We start from the raw sequence: 27,924 nt of genomic DNA, 5'->3' as shown, positions 1-27,924 counted from the left end.
AAGCCAGCTACACTAGGATGACTAAGTTCAGGGCACGAACTCCTCCCACGGGTTGATTCATTCTTTCCACATCATTTTTAAAAATTGAGTTTCCACAGCAGTTGTAAATCTACACTAAGTTACACAACCATGAAACTTAAGTATAAGCATCATGATGGGAAAAATCATAACCACGGTAAAAAGATTTAGGTGAGCTGGTTGATCTTTAGAAACATTTCTTCAACTCATGGTCTAGAACACAAAGTGTCATAATCACTGATCTAGAGAGGTTTCCCAAATTCAAGTCAATATGGAAATTATTGTCAGACCATCTGCATTATGCCCAGAATTGTGTCAGGAAATTAGGAGAAATTTAAGAGGCAAATCCTTATAAAGTACCTTAAAAATGACAGGTAGTTCTTAAGCAATTGTCTCTTGATTTCATATTTATAATTTCAGTCCCGTTTCTCATCTGCTCCTCAGGAATCTGGAAATACTTGTCTTTCATCTAATAGAATTTAACTTCCCTCTGTATAGATATGGTATCAAAAGCTTCAAAGTATCTCCATTTTGTTTATTATTATAATCAACTTTTGTTATCTATAGATGTAAATGTTCTGCTTGAGGGGTTCTTTTGTAGCCATGTTAATAAAAAATGTCAGTGGTCACTATTTCTACTTTATAGTTTGACAATGTCATTTCTAAGTCATCTTAATCATGGCACTAACTATAAAGAGCTTGTTTATTGCACTTAGCATAACACCCTCCAGGTCCATTCATGTTGTCACAAATGGTAAGATTTCATTCTTTTTTTATTCCATTGTATACATGTACCACATCTTCTTTATCTAATTGTCCATTATGGGCATTTAGGTTGCTTCCGTATCTTGGTTATTGTAAATAATGCTATGGGGGCTGGGTGACAAGGTGAAGGGATGAAAAAGTACAAATTGGCAGTTACAAAATAGTCACGGGGCCATAAATTATAGTATAGGGAATATAGTCAATTATATTGTAATGCTATATATGGTGCCAGGTGGGTAACAGACTTATCAAGAGGGTTACTTTGTGAATTACATAAATGTCTAACCACTATGCTGTACACCTGAAACCAATATAAAATAATATTGAAAGTCAACTGCAATTGAAATTTTTTTTAAATTGCTAAAAATAAAAAAAAAGAGCTTGCACACCAATGCTTGGCATAAAGCCAAAGTCTAACCAGGAGGAGACAGTCATACTGTCTTTTATTCTAGAGAAGTCCATCTTATTAATGCATTTATTCATTGACTCAATAAATATTTATAGAGTGCTTATGATGTGCTAAATATTCTGGGGATATAATGAAGAGCCAAACAGACATGGTCCCTGCCCATATGGAACTTAATATCTAGTGAGTAAGATGACATCTACCAGGCACAAAATAAGGATGAGTTCAATTGGCAAAATGTGTATATTTGTCAAATATGATAAATTGAGTTTGAAGCTTTAATCTGTACCTAGTATATATTTCACTTGAGTGAGTCCTTATTTACATTCATTATTCAAAAGAAAAAACAAACTACCATCTCTATCTTACTCCTTTGATTTTTATAAACATTGAGGAACACTTTGAAAATATTAGAATTTCTGGTGTAATGCAGACCTTTAACACTGGTTCTCCTGTATTTTAAACAGGTATATCTCAGAAGAACAGAGACTGTGGGAAATGACAAACTTGTATTTACCTCTCAGTCAAGTCAGGTTTTCATGTACTTTTTCAGAGTGCAAGTAAAACTTTTGTCACAATTGCTGTTTTTCAGATGGGGTGTATCTAATCATACTATCTTGGAAAATGATGAGATCAAGAAAAGGAACAGGGTCTTACAAATGACAGGACATTAGCTAAAGGCGGTGCCAAAGACGGGGGGTAGGGAGGCTGGGGGAAGGAGACCAGAGAACACTTACTGGTAAGTGGTTGGGCTGACATTGATGCGCCGAGGGTGGCTTCCCGATTCGAATTTGCTGGCCAGAGTGACATTATTTCCAAATAGGCAGTATCGTGGCATTCTTACTCCAACAACTCCAGCTAGCACAGAGCCTGAGTGAATGCCTATTCTCATCTAAAAAATAAAAGAGAAAAAGGATATATTTATGTTTTCATTTGGTATGCAATTATTTTAATGAGACCCACTGCTAATTATGTGAACTGTTAAACTACAAACTTCCCCAAGACAGGACTGGTTCTTAGTCATTTGTGTGAGCCCAATATCTGGATGAACATGGATGCTGTGGAATAAATGAATGAATGGATTTATTATAGGAAAATAACTACATTTAATTTGCTACATAAATCTGGTTGTTACAAGTTAAATCATTTCATTTATACATAACATGTTCTAATACATGGAAAATGTATTATTCTCCCTCCAGTTATTTACACTCACATAAAACTCTATTTTTCCCTCCACAGCATTAAACAGAATTATAAATTAAATATTTATATTTCTGTTTATTTCACTTAAATGTTGGATTTTCCCATGAGAGAAGGATTCATTACTGCTGAATATTCAGCACTTAGTTCTGTACTAAGAGAAAAGTATACACTCAATAGTAAATGATGAATGTTGAATAAATTTCCTAAATTCCCCAACATAGTATTAAAATGGAATTATAGAGAATTCAACTCTTGAGTCTGTCAAGAAGAGTCAACTGAAAACCCTGAAGAGTAAGATAAGTGCTGGATATTTTACTCTCTGGGAATCTGATAAATATTAGTCTGGCCCTTGCTTTGAAAGAGTCCTCATTATGCAATTAATATGCACTTAAATAAGATTATAGTGATGAAGTTGTAGCCACGTGATCTACACCAAAATAACCAAAGCTAATGGTGACCAACTGGAAAATGCTATCCTTATTTCTAGGGGAATGTGGACAACTCTGGGAGAGGAGGAGGAGATCTGACCCCTAGATGCCCACTAGGTAGGCAGTGTCAGCCCTTCACTACCATGTCTGCTATTGCCACTATCATTTTATGATAAAAAAAAGTCACTTTTAGACTAACCCTTGTCATTGGACTGCAGACTTCTGCATGTATCAACCCATAGTAAGACAGACTGAAAACAATGTGATCTAGCTGCAGCATCTAATAACCTTTCCATCTACTCTTTGAAAACTGACTCTAAAATTTATTTGAAAATTCAATATGCTAAAAAGAGCCATGATACATTTGAGAAAGAAGAAAAAAGTTGAAATACTTGCCCTATGAGATATCAAGTCTTTGCATAAGCATATTTAATTAGTGCATGGATATCATAATATTGATGCATAGAGACATAGACTAATAGAACAAATAACCCAGAAAGAGTTCCTTGCATATATAGGTGATTGATATATGACAGAGTTGGCATTTCAGATTAGTGAGAAGAAGATGGCGTTTCTATTAGGAGGTTCTGGATTAACTGTGTCTTCATGTGGAAAAAAACATCCAAGTAGATTAAAGATCTCAATGTAGAAGGCACAACTTTACAGCTTTGAAAGTAGTTGTTTTAATTAAAGTAAAGGTCAATCTGAAGTATCAGAAAACCCTAAAATACAGACACCTAAACACTGTAGACCCAGTAACAGTTTCTGCATGAGTGGTCAAGATTGTGAGGCAGCTCAGTTCTCCTTCCTCAGGCAGGGACCAAGTTCTTATCACTGTTTTCCTCCTCGTATCTTGTCACATATTTCTTTTGGAAAACTTGAAGCTGGCTCAGAAACACCCTCATGTTCCAACTCACAATGTAGCAAGATAGACAGCAGAAGTCCAAGGTATGGGTCACGAAGTTACCATTTAAGATGATCTTCATTCTTTTCTGTAGATTCCTATTTACATCTGGTATCATTTTATTTCTACCTAAAAGACTCCCTTAAACATTTCCTTTTTACTGTAGGTCCACTGGTAATGAAGCCTTTCAGCTTTTTTACATGTTTCAAAAACATATAAAGGGCCTGAATTTTGCCCTCATATCTGAAAAATATTTTGGCTAGGTATAGAATTCTAGGTTAATAATATTTTTCTCACAGTACTTAAATGATGGTGCTCTACTGTTTCCTCATTTGCACTGTTTTCTATGAGAAATTTGGTGCCATGCTTATCTTAATTCCTCCATATGTAATACAGATGGGCCCCAACTTACAAAGGTTCAACTGACAATTTTTTGAATTAATGATCGTGCAAAACTAATACACATTCAGTAGAAACTGTACTTCAAATTTTGAATTTTTATAATTTCCTGGGCTATCAATATGTGCTACAATAGATACTCTCTCGTAATGCTGGCCCATGTTTCACAACAGTAAACAACAGATACTCTACAGTACACTGAGTTGCTACCATCTCCGTATATTGTCTTCTGAGAACTTTAAGGTAGGTGGGGCCAAGGATGATGCTCAGTAGTATAGGTGTATTAAATTCATTTTTGATTCACAATATTCTCAACTTACACAGGGTTTATTGGGACATAACCCCATTGTAAGTGAAGAAGCATCTGTGTATCTTTTTCTTCTGGCTGCTTTAAATTTTTCTATTTATCGCTAGTTGTGAAAAATTTAATTATGGTTTCCCTTGATGTTGTTTTCTTCATATTTCCTGTTTTGGAGGTTTGTCCAGTCTCTTGGATCTGTGTGTTTTATAGTTTTCATCAAGTTTGGGAAAATTTCAGCCATTTTTTTCTTGATACATTTTTTTCTATTTACCTTCTCTCTCTTTCTCAGAGACTCCAATAACATGTATTTTAGGCTGCTTGAAGTATTTCCACAGTTCATTATTTTCTCTGCTTATTTTGGATAATTTCTATGGCAATGTTTTCAAATTTATGAATGTCTAATCTTTTGTTAATTACATCCAGTATATTTTTCATACCAGATATTTTTATTTTCTCCTCTAGAAGCTCAATTGGGATTTATTTTTATCTTTCAGGTATTAAATTCATTTTAGGAATATGGAATACAGTTTAAATAACTTTTTTAATACTCTCGTCTGGTAATTCTAACATCTGTTTCAGTTTGATTGATTTTTCTCACTATTATGGGTCATATTTTTCAGCTTTTCTGTATGGCTAGTAATTTTTGGTTGGATGTTAGCTATCAATTTGACTTCATTTAGTGCTAGATATTTTTATATTCTTACAAATATTCTTGAGCTTTGTCTTGAGATGTAGTCAAGTTACTTGGAAACAAGTTTGTTCCTTTCAAGTCTCGCTTTTTAAGATTTGTTAGGCAAGTCTTGAGTAGTGTTTCAGGTAGGGTTAACTATTCCCCACTACTGAGGCAAGAACCCTCTGAGTACTATCCTGTTTCCCCGAAAATAAGACCTAACTGGACGATCAGCTCTTATATGTCTTTTGGAGCAAAAATTAATATAAGACCCGGTATTATATTGTATTGTATTATATTATTATATTATATTATATTATATTATATTATATTATATTATATTAATTATATTATATTATATTATATTCTACCTGGTCGTATAGTAAAATAAGACCGGGTCTTATATTAATTCTTGCTCCCAAGACGCATTAGAGCTGATTGTCTGGCTAGGTCTTATTTTCGGGGAAGCACGGTATATCCGATGTCCATGCTTTATGAAGTTTTTCAGTCTTCTTGATGGGAATGGGCTTTTTTGTAAGTCCTGTGTGATTGCTAGGAACTTTTTCCTCTAATCCTTTCAGGATTTTCCTCCACTGGGCTCAGGTAGTCTTCTCACATACAAACAACAATCAGTACTTTGTAGAACATATAGGAGGCCCTTAAGAAGATCTCTGGTAGTCTTCGTGGAACTCTCTCTTCATTGGTACTCTTGTCTGTGACCTTTAGCTTCCTTGGTTTCCACAGACTCTGAGCTCCATCTCTTCAACTCAGGAAGCTTGCTGGGTTCCTTTTGGTTTGCCCCTTCTGTACCATAGCCTGGATATCTCCCAAGGCAACACACCATGGAAATCATATGTCTCATCTTATTTGTTTCCTATCTCTCAGGGATCACTGGCTCCCATTGCCTAGTGTTTAATGTCATGAATACTTGTGTTGTTTTTTTTATTTGTTTGTTTGTTTGTTTGTTTTTTGTTTGTTTGTTTTTGTGTGTGTATTTTGTCCAGCTTTTTAATTGTTTAAGGTGGGAATATAATCCAGTCCCTGTTACTCCATATTGACTGGAAGAAATGAGATACACTTTTTTAAAGAAAGTAAACTTTCTGAATAATTTAGGCCTATTTCTGATAAGAGATTGTCTATTTGGATTTAAAGGTGAAGAAAATGCTAAATAGTAATATTCATTTTAAACAAGATCAGAATAAAAAACTTTTCTCTAAAATTAGCAAAGTACTTTCTTTGGGTTTATGTTTGCTTTCAGGAGGCTTACTTATTATATTAAATTTCTTTGTGTAATACAGGCTTGCCTAAAAAACACCCAGGTCTTAGATCCAAAGATTGTCAGTCTGGGCCTTTAGTGGTATTTTTTAAGCAGGAGGAGAGCAGAAGTAAGTATTACACTGACACATTTTAGAGCTTATTTATTCTGTGCTCTTTGTTTGAGAAAAAGAATCCACCCCTACACCAATTATATCGACATTATTATTATTATTTTTTTACAGGACTTTATTGGAGAACGGTGTGTACTTCTAGGACTTTTTCCAAGTCAAGTTGTTGTCCTTTCAATCTTAGCTGTGGAGGGTGCAGCTCAGCTCCAGGTCTAGTTGCCGTTGATAGTTGCAGGGGGTGCAGCCTTCCATCCCTTGCGGGAGTCAAGGAGTCGAACTGGCAACCCTGTGGTTGAGAGCCCGTGCTCCAACCAACTGAGCCATCTGGCATTGGCCCCCCACACCAATTATGTACAAGGCTTATATAGCTCCACCTCTGCCTCCTTTCAAAAGAAGCTGTTATTTATTTATTTATTTATGCATTCATTCATTCATTCATTCATTTACCAAATGATCAGAACGAGAATTGCTATAACCTGAAAAATGCCAAGGACAAAACCCCTCATATCCTTGAGGGAATGGATGGAGAAATGGTCATTAAAAAAAAAAAAAAGTTATCTCTTAGAAGGCCACCTAAAACATATGTATCAATAACCACAAAAATAGCAGAGATTCACTATCACTACCCTATAATGGAACAGGACTCAGAGAATTATTTAAACTTGAAAGTAAAGATATACCATTGGGAACTTACAAGCTGAATCACCAGACTCTGCTTTCTTTTGCATTTCTTTTGACAACTTATCCAAATTGTCCAGGAACTGTTGCCTACATAAGGAAATGACTGAGTGCGTCATTCAGAATATGCCAAGAGCATCTACCAGTTATACAAAATAGAGAGGTGCACTTAACGATCAATGAGGGATTTAGATTCATTTTGGTAAGGTTTAACTTTATTTAAACCAAGCAGTAACATTTGCACCCATCTGGGTAGTATGCCTTAGCTAAAAAGGGTTGCTTTGCACTAAACCAGTGGTTGTCAACTGGGGCCATTTGTGCCCCACAGTTGATACCTGGCAATGTCTTGAGACATTTTTTATTTTCAAAACCAGGATGGTGAGCTGCTACTGGCATCTATTCAGTAGACCTGGAGACTCCCAAGACAGCTTCCCCACGGCAAAGAATTTTCCCATCCAAAACATGAATAGTGCCAACGTTAAGATACCCTGCACTAAACAGACCCCTGGCAACCTATAAATACTTAGTAAACAAACACACACACACAAATAAAATAATAAATGCTTCAACTAGATCAAAGCTTTGATGAATGTACTACCCTTCACTCTTTAGGAAAAGTTCGTGAAAAAAGTTTGTTCTAGGGATTTGAAAAACACTAACTTTAGGATCTATCCTGAGGTTAGAATATCTATTACTCAATCTCCTATATTTATATGAAATGTATGAAATAATGCAAAACTCTGGGACACATCAAAATTCCCAATTATAGGATTCAGTTATTTTCATAATACTGTACTGATTATTTATGAGCTGAGGCACATAAACTGCATTTTTAGATAACATTCCTCCTATAACTCTTAAAAAATAGAAGGTTCATAAGGTTTGACCTCAGCTAGCTAATAGTTCCTCTGGTTTTGTAAGGAAGGAATGTTAGGGTTGGGAGGGCAGCACAGATCCATTAGTTCAGTTCTCTCGTTTTACAAATAACCTGAAGTCCAGAGGAACACAACGAAAAAGTGCAACTACCGTAGAGTTGGGGCCAGCTCTCGACTATAGGTTACCTGGCTCTTGGTTCAGTGCACTATAAAAAGTACCCCAAAAGAAATGATGCTGCCTCAGGCTGTTTCTACAAGGCACATCCAACTAATCATCCAATACAATAAAATCATTTAATCTGCTTTGCCTACTGTCTACACACAGAAGGTATACACTTTCCAACTGAAACTCAGAAAAAATAAGTTGTACATTCTTTAGATCCAACATCAGAAGCCTTCCCTCCTTCTTCCACACTAAATCTTTCCTAACTCGTTTACTCACCACACCCCCAAAATGCCTAGCATATCCATACTTTTGCTCAGAGGCACAGACTGCCTCCCCTGAAATACCATCCAGACTCTGTGCTAAGTACTCAGGGCAAAAAGGGGAAAACAAAAGATGCATATTCCCTGCCTTCCTGGAGTTTTCATTTGATGTAAAAGATAGAATAGCTGACTGAAATCATGATAAATGCAAAAAAGTTAAAGTGTAAAAGAGGGCAACAGAGGGGGTGGGGCTGACCAATCTGGGAGTAGTCTCCCTTCAGAGTGTACCCTTTGAGCTTAATTCTGAAAGAGAAATGGCTTTGGCTGAGAGGGAGGGGGTGGCAAAGCTATAATTGGATTGGTGGTGGTGAGGGGGCTCTTTCCAGGTACAGTGAAAATAACACACAAAGATTCTAAAGCCTAAAGAACTTCGGTGCATTTGAACTGAAGGAAGGTAGACCACACAGAATAAGGTTTCTCAGTCTCAGCACTATTGATATTTTGGTCGAATCACGCCTTTTGCGGGGGATCTGTATTGTGCATTGTAGGTTGCTTAGTGGACCTCTATCCATTAAATGTCAGTTGTAGTTTAAAAGCAGAGATTATGTTTTGCTAGTTTTGTTGCATAGCCTAAAGGGTACAGACTTTATATGCAATTCTGGCTCCACTATCTACTTAATGGTGGCATTCTCCAGCCAATACCACTATGCTTCAGGCAATTCACTTGCATCTAGTCTCAGTCCTGCAAATTTTATGAGACTGACTCCACTTCAAGGTCCAGGATTAGGCCCAATGTGTGAAGAGTATGTCAGTCCTTCGGTGTTAGAAATAATTTAAGAATGAAAAGTGATCCAATGTAAGCCAATGAGAGAGCAGATCTCAGAAATTATGTGAGAGCTACAAGAAGAGACCCCTTTTCCCCAAGACAGTGTGGTGTTCATTTGGGTTTAGTAAGTCCTCACTTAATGTCGCCCATAGGTTCTCGGAACTGTAGCAAGATGACACATAACAACCCAATTTTACCACAGGCTAATTGACATAAACAAGTTAAGTTCCTATGTCATCTTATCAATGTTTTAATGAAACAACGTTATTCAAGAACCTGCTATATAGTGTTTCAATGAACAGCTGGTGCCATTTTGGCACCATGATGGGGGGCTTGGAGCTGCAGGGAGGCCCCTGGTTGAGCCTGAGGAAGAAGCCAACACCACGTAGGCAAACTAAAGAGAACAAAAAAGAAGCCAAGTTCATGGTAACATGAATATCGTAGCTACCTCCAGCCTCATGTGAAGCTAGCCCTCCCTCTGAGCTTTTCAATTATTTGAACCAATGCATTCCTTTAATTGCTTATTCTGTCACTTGCAAAAGACAACTCTTAAGTCCTTCTTTTCTCCAGCTATGTGAATTTAGTCAGGTTAACTAACCTCTCTGAAGTTATGTGTAAAATAATAATTATAATACCCTCTTGGTGGGGCTGTTAGCAGAACCCAATGAGATAAAGTACAGGCCCATACTAGGCACTCAAAAACACAGTTCCCTTCCCACACCTCACGGTCACTATTGCATTGTTTATGGTGTCAAGGATGATGCCACATACCCATGTATAATACAGTAAATACATTTACTAATTCTGGAATGTCCAGGTCAAACTGAAACCATGATTAGCATTATCAGCTGGCAAGTTAATTAATAAATACCAATTTGTGTTGAAATGGATCCATTTCAGCAAGACAAAATATCCAAATTAAAACAGAAAGGCTATAGTAGAAAAAGACTTCTAGTAGAAAAAGCGTTAGTGACTCATGTTTGCATTTAAGTATTGTTCTTAGATTTATGTGACTAAGATTTTAAGCTTTTAAAAAATCTTTAACTGTTTTCATAGTAAGCAGATTAAAATCATTATTCACATTGTTAGGCAAGAGGGAGGGAAACAAGTACTTCATCCTTTTACCAGTATTAGTAACACATATTAAGAAGTTTTCTCGTAAAATACTCTTTTCACCAATAACATGAAATACATATATTTCTTTTCATATTTTTTGTCTTGGTCTTTTATTAATAAGCAATATTTCCCTGACAAGAAATAATCAATTAATATTTTAAATTTTAATTTCAAAAGCTCAAGCTTCTTCAGAAAGATACAATCAACTCACGTAATCTATGTAGCTTTTACAATTTCTCCTTATTTCTCCAATGTGCAAGAAAACAGGGAGAAATATCTCAGTGGATATGCAGCATTTTTTCTTTTATCAGGGGACTCATCCTCCAGTTTGATGGTGTCAAGATGTCACATTCTCAAGTAATATGCTTGAACAAATAGCACTTTTTGCAAAATGTCCCACTGTGTTTATTTTGAACATTACAGAAATACCATTCATAGAGATATTTCACTTTATAGAAAATATTTGACAAAAAAAATGGTTTTCCTCACTGGTATCATAACATAATTTCAGACACAATAAGAAATATAGTGACATTTATAAAATAAAACACAGCAAAATTTTAAATAATTGGCACTTTGAAGTTAGGGGGAAAAGTGAGTTTGTAATCTTGTTTTCATTGTTTGATGGGGAAGAATAGAACCCTACAAAAGATGATTAGGCGGGCATGCCTAGAATCCTATAGAGGACGGCAGCATATCACAGACGGCTAAGTGGGTACAACAGTTTGGCTCAACTTCACCACTGCCTTCATACAGGGCACTACTTAATGTGTGTGATTAATTAAATACATCTGATACCTAATAAAAAAATTAAATTTGACCCACCTTGTAGAAGTGTTATTATTAAGGCCTATAAGCTAAATCTAAAATTTTTCCTTTGTGCAGAAAAAGAAAATGCTTTAAGAATTGTTTTTCAAGGTAAGAAACTGATTTAAAGCAATTAATACACTTAAATATTCATGTATTCAGAAATGACCAGCATATAATTTAGCAAATGAAAAACATACCTTTTTGTTGTAGAAATATGGACAGCTGATATATCATTTAACAACATAGTGTCATAATTTAAATACATATGGAACTGCTGATTATAATAAAGAGTAGCAGCCAAATTAAAAGATGATAAAGATATTTAAAGAATTTAAGAAAATGATTGACACTGTTTTTTATCAGCATTTATTTTCATTCTGATATGTAGAAAAGAGTAGAAGCTTTTTCTGACATCCAATCTTTGGCTATCTAACCATGTTGCTAAGGAAATACTCTACAAATCACATCTCTAACATTAATTCCATCATTCTGTGATACTTTACTTAGTTTATTAAGTACATCTGTATTGTTTAATTGCATAGATTGAAATCTACTTCTTACCAATATCATAAAGGCATTCCTTGTTAATGCCTTCATTTTTAACAAAGCCTGTTAACTGCTAAAATTTCAAAGCTCTTAGAAGTTTCTATTTTGAGATTCTCACTAGAAAATATTGCTACTGACTTACTAATTCTTTCAGTTAACTGACAGAAATCATTTTTTGTCAATATGCATATCTTAACAACAAATATTTTGGAAGAAATTTCTATTACTAAAGAAATTTTACTATATTGTGTATTCAAAAATGACTTAAAAAAATCTTACATATGTAGAAATGGAATCCTTCAAAAAGAGACAAAGGAATTTAGGAAAGAATTCTAATAGTATGAAGCATGTATTTATCAATTTACCAGTTAATCCATCTAAACTATCAGAAATTTAGTTATCTATTTATTTACTTACTTAATCTGAATCTTATTCAAGACCAAGGACCAGAGTCAACCAACAGAATAACTTTCAACAAAAACATCCCTAAGCTTGAGAGCCCTTTTGATAACAACCTGGGAGATGCACAATTCTAAAGAACAGAAAATAACCTCTGCCTTTCACGCCTCAAAGGAAATGTGCTTAACAAAATGTGGGATCTTGTTTGCCTTTCACTTCTCCTTTCCCTTTTCTTCCTTCCTTTCCTTTCCTTTTTTATCCTCTCTCTTCCAAAGGTTATTACATAACAATTCAATCCCAAGTACTTGCTAGGCATTGTGGATGACACAAAGAAGTGAAAGACTTTATTCTTTTCCTTCAAGGAACTTGAAATCTTATAAAGTTAAGTAAAGACAGAAATCTTATTTCTTAAGAAAAAATATACATGTAGTGAACAACTATCACCTCTCAAATTTTAGCTATTGAAATTATTTTTCAATTTTACAAAAACTAAAAATAAAAATTGCAAATATATGACTTTCCCCTGACGGACTACTTAATAAAAGTTCCTCCATTGGAAAAGGGCATGTATTATAATGATGTCCATCCTTACTGTTGATAATTGAATTTCTTTGGGGAAAATTTAGATCATATAAAATTTTAAGGAGTTCTACATATCAGACAGAAAACAATGCATTTGATTAGATGTGTAAGCAAAAAAAGAAATTTAAAAAATGAGTTTGATTAAATTACTATCCTCTTTTGTAAGCCATAACTTTTTTTGTTTATAGACATCACAGACAAGTTTACCCTAGAGAATAAAAGTACAGTAATGACATTAAACTCCTCAGTTACAATTTAAAACTCTTGCCTACATATTAGAATTAACTTGAGGAGTTTTAAAATTGCTGTTTTGGATCTCAGTTCCAGATTTTGATTTAACAAGTCTGGAATGAAGCTTGGGCATTGGGATTTTTAACCCTCTTCAGGGTTTCTAATGTGTATCTAAAGTTTGAGAACCACAAATGCAGAACGTCACTTAAGTTTCACAGATATATTTACAAACTATCAATACTGCAGAAGCCAAGTAGTTTATATAGCTCTACTCTTTCCCAGCAAATGGTTTTAGCGATCATGCATTATGTAAATTCTTTCCCATGCATAAACACATACTATATACTACCTTTCAATTTTGAAAAGGAAACACAATATTCCATTCTGCTTTGAAGAGACACAATATTCCTGTATGCCTCTTGAAGACTTTCAAAAGCAATGAAAATATATGTTTAATTAAAATATTAGCAAACAGGGTAGAAATGTGAATATTCCTCAGACTTAATGCATTTCAGTTTGTTGGAGACAGAGGTTTCCTTGAGACATCAGCACATCGATTTTGGGGTACGTAGCAACCTAGGCTCATCTATCGCATTTTATAGGGTCTCATGTGTCTAAGGGCAATGGAACTAAAAGAGAAACTTGTTCATCTCTGAGTGTTGGTCATTAAGGGTGCCCTAGTAACAGCGTGGCAGCTTGTGGATGCTGAAAGGAGTGCTGTCTCTTTGGAAGTTGTCACAGACTTTGGAATCTGACCCATTACTTTGTTGTATGAACCCGGGCAAACTACTTCTCGAAAACTCATCATCTATAATATGGAGACAATAATAATGTGTACCAGCATACGCTGGTATATAATAAGCATTTCCTCATATCCAGTATGAAACATTATGATTATTAACTTTTACTGGGAAAATAGTGGTCAGTTTTATTTATCTTCTCTGAAGGGCTGGGAAAGTTTCTGGTTCACACACCTTATTCCACAGGTGCGGTAATTGAAAGCAAAGGGTAAATGGCTTGTGAAAGAACACAACAAGTGAGGATTATTAGAGTCCAAAAGGAAACATAATTCTTATGGCTACTGAACTAGTCTTCCTACCATAGTATCTTGGCAGTTCTTTTTCTTTTTCTTAATCCCCTTCTTTTTTTTATTTTCAGAGATAAAAAATGCATAATGATAATTCATGTTTATACAAACCCCATAAATTCTGCTTAGTTACATAGCATTATCAAAGGAACAAAATAAGGGACAGTGCTTTATGAAAATTTTTTTTTTAAGATTTTGAAAAATAACAGAAAACTACGATAAAATTCAGATACACACAACATCAAATGTAAATCAAACTATCATAACCAAGCGTAAGGAGATGTGATTACTAAATCTAATGCAGTATCCTAGATGGATTTTGGAACAAAATAAGGACATTTGGCATCAACTGAGAAAATCTGAATATAATATAGATTTAGTCAATAATAATCTATCCATATTGGTTCAATAGTTACAAAAATAGTATCATACTATTTTTCAGGGAAAACTGGCAGTGGGGTATTTGGGGACTCTTTGTATTATTTTCGCAGTAAATTTGAAAATCTAAAACTGGTATAAAATAAAAAGTTCATTCAAAAATGTAAATCAGATGCTCCTTCATCAATAAAAAGACAAATTTACAAATGTTTCTTATCTTTAAAAATGTTTCTTAGTTTTAAATTCAGATAGTAAAAACTAACTCAAGGGATTGTGAGGTGGAATAAAATAACTGAATGTGATAATGTAAAAAATAATAATTTACAAATCCTAAAAAGAAATGAACCAACCAACCAACCAACCAACCAACCAACCAACCAACCAACCGACCAAATGGCAACAGCCCTAAATTCTTTGATACATACATACCCTAACTCTGTTGTATACGCGTATTACTGTTATTATCAACATTTACTCCATTTGAGCATTAGATGGCGCTCATGCTTGCTTTACTGAGCAGTTTGGTTTAATATCAGCAATCGATCTCTTGTTTGGAGATGTTCCTGGAAGATCTGGCTCAATACTAATTTTAGGGATAAATCATGAAAACAAAGTTAACCCCCATAATAAGATTTAAATAAACCTTGGGTTGGATGGAAAATTCAAACAATGAACAAAAACTAGAAATTAAAAAATCATTACACAGGATTCATAAATCTTGTCCAAGGAGTCCAATGATGGACTTCAAGGCATCCACAGATCCTCTGAACTTGTGTGTGGGTCTTGCATCCACAGCGTTTATCAGTTTTTCAAAAGAGTCCATGGATTCCCCAAGATTTGAGAACCATAAGTTTAATATCCCTTTCAGTTTCAAATCATTTCTGTATCTTCAACAACTCTCTCCCACTGAATTTTACCTTTAGTACACAATCTTAAAATTTTTATTCAATGAATGAATAAGTGACTTGATCAGAAGAATGAAAAGAAGTTTTATGTTGGGCACAAATGTCACCCTTTCGTTCCTCTAAATACTTGCAGCACTATATTTTCACTATTGAAGTCATTGGATACACATTCCTCTTTGTATCCCTCATCAATATTTGCAAGCTCAGAATGAAAAACACCTGTAAACAAGAAGCCTTGAATCAATGTTTTGTACTCAATCCTACTTCTGCTTGTCACATTAGTTCAATAATTGGTAAAGTAACAACATCCCAGAACTCTAAACATTGTATCCTTAGCTTCTCCCAAATCTGGCTAAAAATTAGGTTCAACTAATTATTGGTTGCAAAAGAAAATAAAAAGCTTAGTCACTGGAGCTAAAATAACTACTCAAAACTCAAAATTGTTTTTTTTAGTGCCGTTTCAGTCCAGATGGGATATTTTAATTTTGATGGTGTCCTCTAGTACAAAATGAAAGAATAATTGATTCTCAGGAATCAATGAGATCAGGGACTAGAATAAGTCATCTGATTTAACTAAGGCTCTGCTTTGAAACTGGGTTTTGAGAAAAAGCTTGAAGTTTGAAATTGAAGGTTTTGTAGTTTTTATTTGTAATTAGCGTGCCATTGATCCCATCCAAGCAAGCAAAAACAAACTAAGTAGATGTTCTTCTTCTAAAAGGGTACTTAATAAACAAAGAACCTATGCAAAGTAGTCATCAAAGACCAATTCTGTGTGTATGATACACACAGTGTCAATTTTAAGAATGTCTTAGCACATAGAACTATAACAGTTAGTGTGTACTGATTTATTTATTTTTATTAAACTATAGCTAACATATAATGTTATATTAATTTCAGGTGTACACCATAGTTTTTCAACATTTACATACGTAAAGAAGTGATCACCATGATAAAAGTCCAGCAACTATCTGACATGTGCTATGCTATTACAATATTATTGATTATATTCCCTATGCTGTACATTACTTCCCCACGGCTTATTTGTTTTATACCTGGAAATTTGAACTTCTTATTGCCCTTCACCATCTACCCCCCTCAACCTTTTAAAATTTTTCAATTAGTTGACATTCAATATTAGTTTATATTAATTTCAGGTGTATAGCGTAACGGTTAGACATTTACATAATTTAAGAAGTGATCCCCCTGACAAGTCTAGTAGCCACTTGGCACTATACATAGTTATTACTACATTATTGATTATATTCCCCAGGCTTTACTTTATAGCTCCATGACTATTTTCTAACTACCAATTTGTACTTCTTAATGCCTTTACTTTATTCATCCTGCCCCCCAACCACCCTCCCATCTATCACCCCAACAAATCTAGTAGCCATCTGACACCACACATAGTTATTACCATATTATGACTATATTCCCTATGCTACACCCTACATCCCCATGACTACTGTGTAACAACCTATTTGTTCTTAATCCTTTCCCTTTTTCACCCCCTCCCATCTGGCAATCAAAATGTTCTCTGTATCTATGAGTTTGTTTCTGTTTTGTTGGTTCGTTTATTTTGTTCTTTAGATTCCACGTATAAGTGAAATCACACTGCATCTCCCTCTCACTGTCTGACATACTCCACTCAGCACAGCACCATGATTTATTTTGTTTTGACCCCTTTCCTCCTGATACATGAAATTCAGAATAAGAAATCTGCAGTTTTAACCAAACCAATCTCTCTATTTAAAAATGCATTTCTGACTATTACTTTGTTTGGTAATGTATGACTTTATGAAACTATTAGAATATACACCATTGTTTTGATATATTTGATCATGGTACCATGTTACCTGCAGATCCTTAAACACACCAATGTGCTTTACTTCCCTGGGTCTTTTTGTTGCTGTTTACCTGCTCAGATTGCCTTCTACCGTTTCTCTGTGGTAATTCACATCATTTTCATAAACCCAGCTTAGCCATATCTCTGCTCCATGCCTGTGCGTAAATTGTTCCCTCTGCTTTTCTCAATTCTTGATCTATCTGGATGGTTTCTCAGTTTTCAGACCACAGCTTAGAAGTCACTTCCTCCAGGAAGTCTTTCATTCGGAAGTTAGGTATCCTGATATAAATTGTACTCACCATATTTCCCTAGTAGTTACTACACTTTAAAAAATTATCTTGTTATTATCTGTCTCCTCTGCTTGGTCCCAAACTCTGGACAAACAATCTATCTGACTGTGATAGCACCAGGAACTACTAGAGCCTTTCTGCACATAGTAGTATCTCAATAAATATTGAAGTGAAATATGAATTTAAGCCATTTCTTTAAAAAACCTCAAAATATAAACTCATATGCCTTTTGAATTAGATTTTTGAAATGTATTTTTGTTTTCAAATGTCCCTCTTCATAAAAGGAATATCCTAAAAACAATATAATTTTAAGTAAATAATAACTTGTCAGAAACTTGCCTAAGGTATGCCTCCGTTCCTTTTCACTCTACTCTTTTCACTCTACTCACTCTACCAAGTTAAAAATAACCACATGAACTGACAAAACAAGCTAAGTCAGGTTAAGTGAGTGTATCTGAGCAACGGTCTTGCCCTGTGGAACTATCTAAGGGCTGCCTGTGAGAACTGTATGCCAGATGGCAGCCAGGGACACAGCAAAGGTGGCCAATAACTGCCTCCTTATTGACACTGCCCACTGACACATCTAACTATGATATCTATTTGAATGGTACATGTAGGAAGACATATATATCTTACAATTACCAAAATTATACCAAACACTTCAATTTTCAACATACCGGGAGTGCCAAAAAATGTATACACATGACTTGTATTCATTTTTTGCTATTGGTATATATTGAGTATTACAAGTTTAATACAGTTTTTTCCTTTTTTAAAATGTGTATACATTTTTTTGGCACGCTCTGTATTTTTAAAAAGTTATTTCAGTTAGGTAAGGGTATTAGCAAAACAGAAATCAGCCACGATAGAATGTTACTCTTTAGTATACAGTAACACATTTCAATTTGTAACTATTTTCTGTTTCAAGAGTATGTTCTCACTGAAAGGACTTAGAAGTGTTTCAGGGTACTTCGAACCAAATATTGGAAGTGGTAAGATATCGAGTTACTTTTTGATCTTAAAAGGTAGCTGGTGACAGACGTCTGCGTGCTTAATTAAGTGTCTCAATCTCCAGTGACACCACAAGGACAGCCCTGGACCCAAACTTCTTACCCCAGATCATTTCCATCTGCCTTTTAGATAGCCATGCACGGACTGCAGAGTACTTGCAGGGGGAAAAGCCAAAGGAAAGCAAATTGTACCCAACATAATTCCCATTTTTTCACTAGGTAGACAAGGACAGACCATGGATTTCAAGTATTAAAGGACTTTAGATATGATTCTGAAAGGTATTAAGAGTAGAAGACTCAGTCACGTCTATCTTGTTTATTGTGATAACCCTGCAACTTCTCACAGAGTCTGGCATGTAAATAGGTGATTGGTAAGTATATACGTACTAGGTAAACAAGCAAAACTTAAGTAATACATTGGCAGATTATATTTCTGATTTAGAATATTAATATGGGCTACAGGATGGAGAATGACTTTAGATTTATGGCTGAGCAAGAAACACTACAGGCTAAAAAAGTTCTTAGTTAAATTTGAACAGTTATGCTATGGAAAGGAGGAGACAGAGAGATATGTAGGTGGCAAATTGACAGGACTTGGTGACTGAATGTATGTAAAAGATAAAAGAAGGAAGTTACAAAGAATGCCCTACACTCTGTAGTAGTGTGCGGGGCATCGTGGATTGAAATAAGGGCTAAAGGAAGAAAAATGAGTTCCTTTTGGGTGGGATGAAGATGGTGGGAGACTGTGAGTTAATTTTGAATGGGAAAGTTAAATGTGACTTAAATTGGAATTGGAGATACCAGCTTTGAAGTGGTTCTAGGAGCCATGGCTGTGGCAGACATATCAGAATGTGCAGCATGGGAGAATAATTTTGGAAACGTAAAAGATTCATGATCATGGTATAACCAAGGATCTGAAGTTAGGTCAGGAGTCTGAAATTTTACAGTAGGCAGGTAGGGGTTATAAGTCAGAGCAAAATGGAGGGACAAAACTAGGAAGTGGAAGATATATGAGAAGTCAAGTGATTACGTTTAAGGCAATGAGAAAAAGGGAGACCTTGACAGCAAAGCAAACCAGTTAGGACAAGGGTCAGTCCCTTAGCAGAGCCTGCCTAAGGTCTGGAGAAAGAAGAAAGCAGGGAAGAAGGACATCAACGTTACGGTGAGCAAAGAGTCAGGGGCCTATACTGACAATGGCAGACCACATTCAAGAGATGTCCTGAGAGACGAGCCCATCTTCAGACTTGCCCTGCTCAGAGTCCCCTGAACCAGGCTCATTGAATCTGGCCAATAGAATCCAGCCACTGGCATTTTTCCACATCTGCAAGATGAGAACATGAATTGGATGACATGAGCTTCTCAGTTAGATGACCTTAGCCCCTTGATCTTGGAAGGAAACCACAAACATTCTTAATTTCTTAAGCCTCTGAAGAATTTCCAATCTGCTAAACACAGCACTAAGGTCACATTTTTGAATTGTTCTTTTGACCCAGTCACTTCAAAAGAATTCAACAAGACAAAAAATACACTTATGGAAAAAATAGCACAGATTTCTTAAAAATAAAAAGAAAAACAAATCATATTCTGAAACTAGAATTTTGTACACTGAAACCACGTAGGAAGTGTCCTACCTCCTAAATGTCTTTCTAATTGGCGTTTCTTCTTCCTTCTTGCTGTTCCTACCTTAGCAGGGGCGCGCATTCTCTTACTTGGTCTATCACACTATCTCCTGATTTATCTATCTGTCTCTAGCTTAGTTCCTCTTCAATCTTCCAATACATAGCAACCAGATGGTACTTCCTAAAACATTCTAAGACATTCATCTAAATAGGTTTTTCTCCCCAGTTGGAGTCTCAATGGCTCCTAACGTTCAACTGAATATCCAGATGCTTTCACAAGGAATTTGTAATTCTTAATGGCCTGGCATCTTGCCAATTTCCCATCTCATATGACACTTCCTGCCCCTATAATTTTTGCTCTTAAAACACTACGCATGTTGTTGTTTTCTAAATTCACTGATATTTTTTCATACCTCTGGGCTTTTGTACATGCTATTTCTTCTGCTTGTACTGTCCTCCCTACCTTAATTACCTAACAAATTCCTACTCAATCTATTAATCTTCAATACTCATTTCTCCTAACCTTCACCAGCCACAGTTTGCCATCCTATCATCTCTGCTATTTTGGTTTCTTGCACATTCCTCTATTTTAGCATGTATAAATAATAGGAGACTCTGAAATTCTACTGAAGAGATGAAGAGGACATCTATTTGTAAATCCAAATAAAACTTTGGAAATCTCTAAATTCACAATGCCACAGCATCAAATAATTTCTCCCAAAAACGTTTATCGAAGAATGAGACTGAACACAAACCATGTGGACATGCAGATAGCAAACAGCAAGCTAGGCTCACTGACTAGTTCCCTATCCAAGCCTTGCAGCATGGTTGATTTAAATGCCTATCTAGGTGGAAATATTATTTACTACGTATAATTACTCTGCGCTCACTCGTGAATAGTTAAAACTGAAAATGCAAATTTTATAAATATCAAGGATCCCTATTATGACACTTGCTTGTTTATACATTTGCCACCCCATCTAAATCGACATTCCATGAAAGGCACGAATATGTCTGTGTGTCGTTGTGTGAGAACTAGCAGATGTTTCATAAATGTTTAATGAATGAATGAATGTACCAGATACGATCACAGATGCTCATTCCCTTTTCCCCCGCTTTTGAGAAGCATGAGAGTGTGATATCTTCTTGTTGATAAAAAGTATGGTTGCTAGAGGAAGACTTAATTCCTTCAATATTGATTGATTTCACTTATTTATTCACACACCAAATAGTTGGCAGAGTTCTTAATATATGCTGCACATTGCTCTGTGTGTTGGGGATACAGGAAAAACTACGATAGATGAAGTCGCTGCTTTTATGGTGCTCACATTCTAATGGGGACACACAGTAAGAAAATAAATAAAAATCCCATACCATTACAAATTCACGCTTAAAAAAAAATGTCTGTTTGTTCTTTGTAAAACCTGAGAAGGAGTTAGATATGGTGGTTGAAGTTAGGAAGGAAGAATTGATGGGTCTACTGTCTTCTGCTGCCACTACACAATAAAAACTCTGAGTTTTGCAATTTCAGTGTTTGAAGACTTTTCAAATCCTTGTAGTATTCCTAACCTGTTTGTGCAAAAAGCATTATCAATTGAAGGACTAAAATAATTTTTCATTTCTGTGGACTGGGCGTGTGACTTTGCAAAGGAGAAACTTTTCCAGCAAACCGAGACCTTTAAAAAGGTTTTACGTTTGTCACAGGGACCATGTCTTCGCTGAGAAAGCAACATGGAAAAAATATACAGCCATGTAGCGAAAACTGCTCTTTAGAAGTTCAGTACAATTTAATGAGAGACCATTTTCTGCAATGACACACCCAGCCTATTATAAAGTCAGCATGGAAAAAAATGGCAGAATACCTCTTTTTGTAAATTTAGAAGATGTCATACCTGCCAGAGTTATCACAATTAATTATGGCAGGCTAGGAAGATTGAATATATCTTGATAGTTTCTCACAACTATTCTCTTCTCCGGAAAAGTTTTCCCTCTACGTGTCCTTCAAGATCCAGCTTAGGGAATCCATCTTTTATAAGTTCTTTTCTTGAACTCTTCTCTCAAGATATTTAGTCCTTCCTCAGATATTACTGTACTCTATCTATACATCAATTAGTTCACTGATCACACTGTTCTTTAATTATTTATAACAAACCTGCTTCCTATTCTAGATTGTAATATTGTGTCCATGAATATCTTTAATCCCCAGAAGTTATCTTTCTGGAGTGGATGAAACAAATGAATAATTACAATCTATTTTCTATATTGGCATAACCAAGCATGTTATTTTAAAGAGATAAGAAAAAGAAGTCACTCCTTAAATGGCTAAATGACTTTCTTTAATTAAGATGGTACATATTTATATTCACAGTCTTCAATTTTATGTAAAGTTAACTTCAAAACACATTTACCCACCTTTATTGAATTTGGTCACTATTTAATGAATTTATAACCTATGACAAGATACTTAAATATCAAATATAAGAAATGCCTTTTCATACTGTCAACAACACATTTAGGTGAAGGAGGAGGAGGAGAGGCAGCATTATTATTATTTCCTTGAAGGAAAATGAAAACTGTTATTCCTAACAATGAAATGTTTAATGGGATTAGACTTAGTGAAAAACCAACACTGAGGGCAGGGAATTCTGTAAGCTCTATCTTTAGGATGGACAATTTGTCTCACTACAGAAAGTAAAAAATGAGAGACAAGTGACTAATTTGTGAAGGGGATACAGAAACCATTTCTTAACCAAAGCTAAGTGATAAGGAAGGCCAAGATAGTATGGAAGATAACAGAAACAAGACTGGGAGAAAATGTAGACTAGATTTTATAAAAACAATGTCATTACTTTCTCCTTCTCATTTATCTGCTACAAAATCATATGTAGAAATTTAGTTTCTGAGAGAAAAATAATATAGGAATGAAAAATTCAGACTTAAAATAATCATAGATAATTGTTATCTATGATTATTCTTCATACATTCTTTTAACTCTGTAATGCTTTCGGAAATATAACACGTATTTTCCAGCAAATTAACCTATTGGCTACCAAACGTTATTTCTGATCAAGCTTGCCAAAAGGACTTATTTTCTAAATGAGTGTTTTTTAAACTGCTGGTTGCAATCTTTCACTGTAAGGTTAAGTGATGTTTTATTAATTTTTTTGTTTTAATTATGTGTGTCTTACACACACACACATAAATAATACATATGTGTGCTCTGGGTCAAGGAGTAAAATGTATTTATTATGAGCTGTTGTCAAACAATTTGAAAGCCATCATTTTAAAGAACATGAATAAGTTAACTACTATGTTTAGCAGATGTTTAAATACTCTTAGGAAAGATTAACTCAAGGTATAAATGAACTAAAGGAATGCATACAATACGTTGACAGAGGGTCATAAGCAATATTTCCTTGGGAAGTTAACTCCCCAAACACTGGCCAAGGCACCATTCTCTTTCTACCTTACCTTAAAGACTCACCATTAGTGCCTTTACCCCCAGTTTTATTGAGATATAATTGACACATAACATTGTGTTAAGTTTAAGGTCTACAATGTGTTTATTTGACACATTTATAAACTGCAAAATGATTGCCACCATAGTATGAACTACACCTTCATCCTGTCACATAGTTACCATTTCTCTTTTGTGGTAAGAACACTCTCTTAGCAACATTCAAGTATATGATATGATATTATTTGCTATACTCACCATGCTATACATTAGATCCCAGACTTATTCATCATAGAACTGGAAGTTTGTGCCCTTTGAGAAATATGTCCCCATTTCCACTAGTACTTCTTTAAGACTAAAAAAGTCTGCTTCAAGGTCATTTTAAAAGTAATTTTTATTAAGATGAGATGAATTTTTAAGTCTAGTTTATGGTATTAGCTATTTAGTAGGCTGAAGCTACAGAAAGCCTGGCTCTGAGGGAACAAAGATTCAGAGCATACATACAGTGACTTCCTAATGAGCCAACTGAGTGGTAGGGGACAAGCAAGGGGGAAGGAGGGGGAGCTCGGCCAGGGGAGGTCCTCAACAGGCAGAAGGAAAGAGTAAGGAAGCCCAAACTTGATTACCGGAGGAAATCAGGGCATAGCTCTTCCAAATATTATCAGTCCTCTCCTTAGAATGGGTTCACTAACTCCTCCTAGAGAAGTATTCCTCTAGCTCCTGGAGAATAAAATCTTTAGCCACATGCAGACTGATTAATCATAGTGTACAACTGGGGTGTGAATAGATAACAATATGTTAATCTCCCCTCTCCTTATTTCCTCTAAGACAAATACTTCTTAGCTTCTTTACCAATAAAACAAGAAAAAGAAGGACCATTTAATAGTAACTAATATTGCACAGCATTTTTCAAATATGCTTTTTAACTAACCACTGTCTGAAGAACATAACGCAGGTCTATTATCCCAAGAGAAAACTCAGAGGTGAGATGACCTACACAAGTTCACAAACCCAGCAATTATTGGAGCAGGAACTAAAACCTGAGTCTTTGCACTCCAAATCTTTTGCCCTTTGATTACACTGACCTGCTTTTCCATTTGAGAGAGAACAAAAGGAACCAAAAACAAAGATACACTTCTCTTACCTCATGGTTTTGGCCTAGGCCTGCCGTGGCCTCCGGCCATATTAAGAGTAACCTGCAAACCTGAGGATATTATTCTGGACTTCATTTGTTTATTTATTCTCTTTCACAATAGGTTGTAAAAATACTGTATTTCATAGAATCTAAGGTCTATAAATTATAGGATACATGATTATTTTATGTACCACTAAGAAGGGGAAAAATAAACAATTAACCCATTACATGTACTTTCATCTCTTAGAATGCCTTTAACAATTACTAAAATATTTCTTTTAAACTTATTTATAGAATTTTTATCATATTCACTCTGTGCAGCCATAAAAAAAATGAGCAAAATAATTTGGTTAAGTTATTCCTAAAAGTGCCTCATTTTTAGACTCTAACTCTTCTGAATCATTTTTGAAATCGAACTTATTGTTGTCCTTGTTTTCCCGTCTATGTCATCCTCAGTAACATCTTAAGAGGTTCCACTTCTGGATTTACTGGAAGATGAACAAAAGAATGTTTGCAGACAATCACTCGGACACATAGTGTTTCTTCCAATAATCCTTAAATGCTTTGTAGATTGGAACACCTAGGGTTGCATTTGTGTACATGTGCTCCCAGAAATAACTTTACACATGCCCAGACAATAACAGCTACCTCAGCCTGGCTGATTTTTATGACACCATCAACTGTCAGACATATCTTAGATTCACTAATGTTAAATAGAAGGAGGAAAAAAATGTGTTTTGGAACTGATCAAATAAAATATTCTCTTTGTTTTGTCTTTTTTCCTTTCCTTTAAAAAATAACAGGTGAGATATTTGAATTAAGACACTTCACCAGCCCAATTCATTCCAGGAAATTAGCCAAAACAATTTTCAAAATTAGTTAACCAGGAGTGGTCAAACATAATAGGTGACATTTATTGAACACCACAAGGTGGCACGCACTATGGTTTACATTAGTTCTAATTCTTACAACTCTGCATGGAAGGCTTTGTTAATATACTTTTGTTACATATTTTACAGATCAGGAAACTGAAACTCAGGGAGATTAAGCAACTTACCCACAATCAAAAGGCCACATACTCTGAAGCCTTATTTCAAACCCTGGCAAGACACTTCACTACCTCATCTATAACACTCATTTCTCTTTTACTTTCCTTATGCGCTTATCTCTATCTACAAAACATTTATTTTCCCCTCTCCTCTTTTCTTTATTCTTTTTTTTCCCTGCTCATCAAATACTTTATGGTGAATAACAAGATATCCTAACTCTCTGGAGACATACTATTGGGAATTCTACTCTTCTCTTCCCATTCCCTATAGGAGTTACCTATGGCGTCAGGTGAGCTCTATCTTACCTTCCACCTCAATAGCCATAACCAAAGACTAGCTCCTAAAGTCTCCTGTCAGCATAACTGAAGTAGCATCTCTCCAGCCTGTCATAAAGCGGCACTGCCTCCTCATCCTCACTGAGAGGGGCGGGACTTCCTTGCTGGAAAAAGGCCTGGGTGGAAACAGATACTGTAGAGCAGAACTGATAAAGGACTTGCAGTATTTTCCTGGTAGATTTTTAGTTTCTATGCTTGCCATAAGAAACTGAGGCTATTAAATAATATTTAAGGAGACTATTTCAGCAGCCTCTTTCATATTACCAGGCCTTTACTTAGGTCGTTTTCTCTACTTGAAATGCTAATAACACTCCTGTCGTCCTCTTTCTATGATGGTTCAATATCATTTCTTGCATGGATCCTTCCTCAGATGCTCCATCAGAAATGATTACCCATTCTTCTCTTTACACCCTTCTGTGGATCTTATCACATTATGATATTACAATTACCTTCAATGTCTAGCTGCATGACCTCAGAGCAGAAAGCATACCTTCTTTAATTCTAGTGTGCTTTATTGCCTGACAGAAATGTAAGGCAGACCACAAATATGTAAGAGACATTGAAATTTTAAAAAGTTTTGTAGCCATATTAAAAATAAGAAACAGGTGATATTAATTTAATAACATATTTTACTTAACCTAATATATACAAAATATTGCCTTTCAAACTGTAATCAAATTGAAAATTATTGAGACTTTTATATATATAATTTTGTTTGTTTGTTTGTAGAAAGTGTTTGAAATCTGGTATGTTTCATTTACATCCCATAGCACAGCTCAGTCTGGACTAGCCATATCTAAAGTGTTCACTGGCCACATGTGGCTACCATATTGGACAGAACAACTCAAGAGCTGAACACCAAATCTCAAACATGAAGAGGGAAATCTCACATTTTTTACTGAATGAAAAAGGCAAAAAGGTAGTGCAATGAAAAGATGAGCAAGTTATGATGTCATTGTATATCATGGGAGAAGGAAGAAGGTAAAAATAGAAAATAATCATAGACAATGAGCTTCAAAGATCAGATATAGTGTTTAGACACAGGGAAATTATTAAAAATTGGAGGTTTTGAAAGACCAAAATAAAAGGTAATAAGTTTTGTAGCATTGTCAAATTATTCTGAAGGAAAGAAATGTAATGCTTTTAACAAAAGTGTGGTTCTTCTAGCACCACCCACATATATGTATTTAGGAAAAAAATGTATAATGGTGATAATGAAGAGACAACAAATACATGCAACCTTCCTCACTTTGTAGATACAAGCAATTATGATGTGTGATCAAAAAATATGGTGAATGTTTAAATTAAAAAAATATATATTACAGTGAAAGGTACATTGCCATTAATCCCCCTCAAAACACCCCCCTCGCTTCAAACACACTCATTCCATCATTCTTGCCACTTTCTGAAGCAGTTCTAGAAGTCCTCTTTCGTGAGTGTCTTAGTTGTGCTGTTATGGCTGCCTCGATGTCCTGAATCATTTTGACTTTGGGGAAGAGTCAGAAGTCCCACGGTACCAGATCCAGCGAATAAGGTGGGAGAGGACACACCATAATGTTTTTATTTGACACAAATCGCTGTATACCAGAAGCGATGTGTGACACAGAGCGTTGTCATGATGGAGGATGATTTATGACACACATTAAAACACAACTCTCAACCGTAGCTCACACCCAACTGTCTGCACTGAACAAGTTGAAACTTGTCACACACTGTTACTAAGGTTCAACATGTCACTTTCCTTATGGTAGATTCCTGCCTTTCTGTTGGGTGGCACTCGGCAGCAGCATTCACTGTATTTTGTGATACAGTATTTTGTGATACAACAGGAAGGCTCCATGT

At 35.3% G+C, this 27,924-nt stretch overlaps 1 protein-coding gene across 1 annotated transcript in view; it reads right to left on the bottom strand.

The window, feature by feature from the left end:
• Positions 1–27,924, bottom strand: part of GUCY1A2 (guanylate cyclase 1 soluble subunit alpha 2) — a 271,854-nt gene that overhangs the window by 16,769 nt on the left and 227,161 nt on the right. The window contains exon 7 of the mRNA XM_074335531.2: positions 1,927–2,081. Coding sequence (XP_074191632.1) covers positions 1,927–2,081 — 155 coding nt within the window. The remainder of the gene's footprint in view (positions 1–1,926; positions 2,082–27,924) is intronic.

The sequence above is a fragment of the Rhinolophus sinicus genome, chromosome 14, assembly GCF_057876585.1.
Source record: "Rhinolophus sinicus isolate RSI-liver-muscle chromosome 14, RSI-T2T, whole genome shotgun sequence".
NCBI classification, from domain to species: Eukaryota; Metazoa; Chordata; class Mammalia; order Chiroptera; family Rhinolophidae; genus Rhinolophus; species Rhinolophus sinicus.
This window is presented reverse-complemented; position numbering and strand designations above follow the sequence as displayed.